This window comes from Elephantulus edwardii, unplaced genomic scaffold (genome assembly GCF_000299155.1).
Source record: "Elephantulus edwardii isolate Elephantulus edwardi_28Jun2011 unplaced genomic scaffold, EleEdw1.0 scaffold00021, whole genome shotgun sequence".
NCBI classification, from domain to species: Eukaryota; Metazoa; Chordata; class Mammalia; order Macroscelidea; family Macroscelididae; genus Elephantulus; species Elephantulus edwardii.
Window position 1 is genome coordinate 14,643,483 of NW_006399771.1, and position 6,585 is coordinate 14,650,067.

The 6,585-nt window shown below is 39.6% G+C and overlaps 1 protein-coding gene across 1 annotated transcript; it reads left to right on the plus strand.

Annotated features, from left to right (window-relative positions):
• The first annotated feature begins 5,743 nt into the window (after positions 1-5,743).
• LOC102868864 (40S ribosomal protein S17-like) lies at positions 5,744-6,151 on the plus strand. The gene has a single exon (XM_006882586.1). It carries the CDS (start codon positions 5,744-5,746, stop codon positions 6,149-6,151), a length of 408 nt encoding a protein of 135 aa, XP_006882648.1.
• Positions 6,152-6,585: the final 434 nt, after the last annotated feature.

The window sequence follows — 6,585 nt, forward strand, 5'->3', positions numbered from 1 at the left end:
ACTACTGGAATTAACAATAGAAGTGTCTTATTAATGTGAAGAATCGTATAAATGTATTATGAGAGAATGTCTAAGTATTAGATAATTGTTACATATCTGCAATGTAAGTACTTCATAGTGATACTTGGCTGGTTAAATATTTCTATTTCAGAAGTTAGTACAGTGATGACATTTGGACAGTAGTGAGTCTTGAATGGATCCTTAATTTAAATGTTACCATCTTTATTCACTTACTGATCTTGGCAAATGTTAATTTAAGCTAGAATATTTTCTTAAATCATGGTGTAAAATGCTCCTTAGAAACCATCATTAATTCTTTAGATGACGTTGTTGTTACAAACCGTGGAGTAATAACTGACCCATAGTTGACTCTATAATGGATTTTTTAGAGGCAGTAAATCCCACGGGAGGAAAGTGCTGTTGCTGGACTTGAACCACAGGCCTTCATTTTGGCAGTGCAGCTCCTTGCCACTAGGCCAAGAGAATTCCCTATGTAATTGTTGTTGTTGTTGTTGCTGTTGTGTACCATCAAATCAGAACTGACCCATAAGCTGACCTTCCGGCGGGTTTTTAGAGGCAGTTAATTGTACAGGAGGAGATTGTCCATCCTTCTCCTGGAGGGCAGCTGGTGGATTCGAACTGCTTGCCTTCTGCCTTGCAGTGCAGCTTCTTGCCGCTAGGCCACCAGTGCTCCCTGTTTTTGTTGATACTAATTCTAAAACTACAGATGTTCTTTCTATACTCTACATATTTGTTTTTGTAAGGTGCCGTCAAGTCAGGTCCTTGCGATCCTATGATCAACCCTTCCCCTACTCTGCACCGTTTTCACAATCGTTGCCATGCTCTAGCCGTTGATGCAGCACTCACTGTGACAATCCCTCTCCTTGAGGCTCTTCCTTTCTTTAACTGATCCTCTACTTTTCTAAACATGATGCCTTTTATCAAGGACCAACACCTCCTGACAAAATATACAAAGTATGTGAGACGTTTCGCCATCCTTGCCTCTAAGAGCACCCTGCTTGCACATCCTCCAAGGCGTATTATTTGGGTTTTTGACCCACCATTGTATATTCAAATATTCTTTGCCAGCACCACAATTCAAAGTCATTGATTGTTTGGTCTTCTTCATTCATTGTCTGGCTTTCACCTGCACATGAAACAATGGAAACTACCAAGCTTGAGTCCAACACAATTCGGGCTTTACATTGTCATCCTTGTTTTTTTAAAAACTTTTTTCATTTATTTTTAATTTTGCCTTTGCATAGAAAATAAAACACAAGTACACATCTTTCTAGTATTCTCTAATTTCAGCCAAGTTCCATCTGATATCAGCAATAATATGCCTTGTTCCATGACTGCATTCCCTGTTCCTCATTCTGTATATTGTTGATTTTGTTATATTCCATATACCAACTGATACCAACTCCTAGGTGACCCTACAGTGGGTTTTCAGAGGCAGTGAACTGCATGGGAGGTGAGTGCTCATCTTTCTTCCATGGAGCAGCTGGTGGATTCGAACCACATGCCTATAGTTGACAGTGCAGATGTTGTTATTGTTAGGTGCCATCGAGCTGACTACAACTCACAGCGACCCTATGAACAGCCAACCTGAACCCTGCCCTATCCTGTGCCATCCTCATCATCTCTGAGACACTAGAGCCCATTGCTGAAGTCACAGCATCAACCCATCACACTGAGGGGTCTCTTCCTCTCCTTCACCGACACTCCATCTATCTATCTAAGCATGATGTCCCTTCCCAAGGAATAGCCTCTCCTAACTACATATCCAAATTACGAAAGAAGGAGCTTGGTCATCCTCGCCTCCAAGGCACACTCTGGTCACACCCTTTCTAGGACATGTCTGTTTGGTTTTTTTTTTTTTTTTTTTTTGCATTCCATGGGATATTCAGTACTCTTTTCAAGCACCACAACTCAAATCAGTTCTTCTTCTGTCATCTTTATTAACTGTCCAGCTCCCTGTGGGTGATTGAGAAGACTATGACCTCAATCAGGCACACCTTATTCTTCAAACTGACATCATTGCTCTCTAGCATTTTGGAGAAGTCCTTAACAGCAGACTTGCCCAGTGCAATACGTCTCCTGATTACTTGACTGCTAGTACCAAGGGTGGTGATTGTTAATCCAAGCAAGATGAAATCATGTTGTAATCCTTGATTATCTGCAGCAAGGGTTTCATGTTCTTCCTGATAGCACTCCTTTATTCTTGAAAATATCTGTCTCATCTACTTCAGAAGGAGCTACTTTTGGAAAAGTAGGTCAGCAAAGGAGAGGAAGACCTTCAATGAGTTGAACTGAGACAGTGACTATAACACTGAGTTTAATCACAGCAGACATTGTGAGGAAGGGAAGGGTTTAGATCTGTTGCACAATGAGTCATTATGAGTCAGAGTCTACTTGACAGCACCCGTAAGTAAGTGCTAACAATTCAGATGTGAAAGTAAGAAATGGGCATTTGAGACCATTAAGTAAGAGAGCAGTGGGAAAAGGGGACTTAAAATAGACGTTAAGAGTCTTGGGAGGAAATTGAAGCCATAAGCTTAGGGCATAAGTAATGAATCTTGAATCAGAACAATATATGTCTGACTCAGATTCAGTCCACTGAGTTTCAAGAAGTCAAAATAAGGACTTCATGTACTTTTCCTTCAAAATCTGTTTTTCTATTTTGAACCATTTCATGTGGAGGATTCAGAAGGTGTTCCAGTATTATTTAATATTAAAGGATTTTGGTTTGTTTCAGGAAAAATCTGTCTTCAGTTTGCTAGTGCTTACAGAAAGATCTTATGAATTCCCGGTGTGATTAATGAGTTCTAACTATATTTCAGTGCTGATCCCAGCCCTTAGAAATAGGCTGTGCTTGCAGCATACTTTCGTAGTATTTTTGGGGGGTTCATAATGACAGTCTGAAAATATGCCTCTAGTCAATAGTAAAATTGTAAAAATAGTAAAAAAGTAAAATGACTAAGCTGGCTCACAAATACTGAATTATTAAAATATCTTAGGAACAAATAAGCACATATAATTTACATAGGCTGAACATTTTAAATGGGAAGAAACGTATTGTTATTTTACAAATTTCTTCAGCTTGTTAGACTTTTGTCAGCCCTTTAAGTAATTGATCTGAGATCTTTCTCTCTTTTGCAACAGACTTGCTTCTGTTGTTAAAATGTCTATCTTCTCTGTCACTGGTCCCATCCTTCTCAATGGCTGCCTTTAGAGAGTGCTATTCTTGGACCTAGACAGTTTCCCTTTACAGACCTGTTAACAATTTTCCCTTTCCTTGTCTATCAAATATCTTTCAAGTCATTGAGTATTTAATCGTCATTGGTATAATTGTTCTCAAGATAGCTTTGATTAGTGGGTTAACCCAGAAGACCAGCGATTTCTAAAGCTAATAACACCTTGGGCAAACAAATTACTTTATGATTCACTACTTTCATGACCTCTTATGAGAGAAAGAAAATGGTTATACAGTGAGACTATGGGGGTAATTAATAGTTTAAGTATCCAATAGTTGTTGAAAAGGGTTTGGTCGGCTCAGATAATTGCTTTAATGCTAGGGCAAGGATTATATCTGTTGAGTATGAGTTTTCATTGAAAGAAATGTATGTTCACTACAAAACATCAAAGAATTTGAACCTAATGATTAAATCGTATACTTAATTCTAATTGCAGCCCTGATGGCATCAGATTTTCATATTCACAAAGCTTTTTTTACACAGGACAGAACCTGATTTAGTAAACAGTTTGAACTAAGAAAATTCTCATTTTTAAGAATGGATGAATAATTTTAAGGACCCTTTGTAACCCAATTATTAATTTTACACATATTATAAATGTATTGTCTAGGTAAGTGTTCACTATATAATTTAAGTTGTACCTAATAAAAAATTGGGGCTTGCCTATGATTTGTTAAGAAAAGTGCTTTATAAAGAAATATTTTAATTAGCCGAGTTTAACAAAACAAAACGAGATACAGCTTTTGAATTCTGAATTTTTAACCAAAATATTATTTAAGTAAAATGACTAAGCTAGCTCACAGTAACTATTAATAATAGAAATCTTAATCAGAGATCTAAATGTGTTGGGAATTAGTACTGTTGGTAATACGGATAGCTTTCACCACTAGGTGGCATCAACGAGCTTTTTCCCTAATAAGTACACGAAATAAGACACTCTACCCACCCATCAACAATTAGATACCGCCACCATCCAAGGGTATAAGAATTCTACTCGTCCGCAAGCATCCAGACAAGGATAAGCAGTATTACTTGGGTAAATAACTAGCTGCTCAAGAAACGATTTCGTCCTTGACGAAAAAATGCTAATAAATCAATCAAAAGTCAAAGCATCCTGGTTTTACTGAGAGGAAAAGAAGGGCTGCTGTTAAGGACAATGTTGCCCTTTTGTGCCATCAAGTCATATGACCTATCACTTCAAGTATGATGTTGTGGGTGATAGGACACTATTCATAAGCGTAAAAGAAGACCTGTTAATACAATTCCTACTCACACACATGCAGCAGCCACAGTAGTCTGCAATGGATCAGTGTAGTCAAGATGAAGCCCAGTAGCCACGGTTTTAGTGTCGGCTTCCCTGTCTCAGTGTCTTGAGCGCCAAGTCACCGATCTGTCTGCTTCCTAGTCCTCTACTCCCTAAATTGAAAGACTGAGGAAAGCACAGTGGATTTTTGCAATTAATTAAAAACCAATTTTTCTACTCCAAAATCCTCCAACATTCTAATAAAGATTAACATTTAGGTGAAGAGGGGAAGGAATGGAGAGCGCATGGTTGAGGAAGGGCAGATAAGAAGCTCCTGTTCAGCTTCCCTCCCCATGCTGCACACAGGGCGTCTATGTGGAGACCAATGACGTTGATAGGTGATGCCCGCTGACTACCACTCCTACGGGCCGTATGAAAAACAGACCAAAACGTTGCCCTATCTCAGCCATCCTCAGTCTCCACCATGCTCAAGTTCTTGCAGTCACTGTCAATCCAGCTCATCGAGCCTCCTCTCTTTTGCTAGCTCTCTACTTTCCCCAGCATGAAGTCTTTCCCTCAAGGACTGGCCCCTCCTGGCAACATGCCCAAAGTATATCAAACCAAGTTTCACCATTCTTGCCTATAAGAGCCATAGTTAAATTGACTACACAGAACAATAGGTGGCAGACTCTTATTTATTCCCATTCCAAGAAAAAGGTGATCCAACAAAACGTGGAAATTTTTGAACAATATAATTCATATTACATGCAAGTTAAATCTTGCTAATGATTATTCAAATGGCTGAGCCCACATTACATTGACAGGGAACCACCAGAAATTCAAGCTGGTATCAGGAGAGGCTATAGAATAAGGAACATCAATTCTAAAACAAGATGAATCTTGACCAAAAGCAGAGAATACCAAGAAAATGTTTACTTGGGTTTCGTTAACTATGCAAAACCATTTTACTATGTGGATCATAATAAATTACGGATAACATTGAGAAGGGTGACAATTCAGAACATTTAATTATATTCATGCACAAGTGGTACAAAGACCAAGAAGCAGTTGTGGACAGAACAAGGGAACACTGCCTAGTTTACAATCAGGAAAAATGTGCATCAAGGCTGTATCTTTTCTCCATACCTTTTCAATATGGAGGCTGAGAATAATTTGAGAATCGGGACTGTAAAGCAAAATGTGCCATCAAGATTGGAGGAAGTCTCATCAAGGACCCACCAACATGGGCTGCGTTCGCACCAAAACTGTGACAAAGGCGGCCCGGGTCATCATTGAGAAATACTACATATGCCTGGGTAATGACTTCCACACGAACAAACGCGTGTGCGAGGAGATCACCATTATTCTCAACAAGAAACTCCGGAACAAGGTAGCAGGTTATGTCACACATCTGATGAAGCGGATTCAGAGAGGGCCTGTGAGAGGCATCTCCATTAAGCTGCAGGAGGAGGAGAGAGAAAGGAGAGATAATTATGTACCAGACGTTTCAGCCCTGGATCAGGAGATCATTGAAGTAGATCCTGATACTAAGGAAATGCTGAAACTCTTGGACTTTGGCAGTCTGTCCAGCCTGCAGGTCACTCAGCCCACTGCAAGGATGAATTTCAAAACACCACATGGAACCTTTTGAGTCTGTCTTCTGTGCTGTAATATTTTCCATTAACTTGGGCACACCAGCCTTGCCTTTGTAAAAAAAAAAAAAAGATTGGAGGAAGTCTAGTCAATAACTGACCTTCTGCAAATAACAAATCCTTGCTTGGAGAAGGTGCAGCCAGAGTGCTCCTTGGAGGTAAGGATGGTGAAGCTTCATGCGTCATACTTTGGGCATGTTGCTAAGAAAAGCTACTCTTTGGAGAAGGACATCATGTTTGGAAAGATGGGGAAATTGCAAAAGAGAAGAAGGCCCTCAACCAGGTGGATTGACACACTGACTTCAGCAATGAGTGTGTCAGTGTGTCAGAGATTGTGAGATTGGCACAGAGCAGGACAGGACAGGGTTCAGATTGTTCACAGGGTTACTATGAATTGTACTCGATTCGATGGCACCTACAAGAAAATATGCAT

Bases quoted from the DNA above. Each gene is read 5' to 3' on its own strand.
- LOC102868864 (XM_006882586.1), top strand. From the start codon at position 5,744: ATGGGCTGCGTTCGCACCAAAACTGTGACAAAGGCGGCCCGGGTCATC.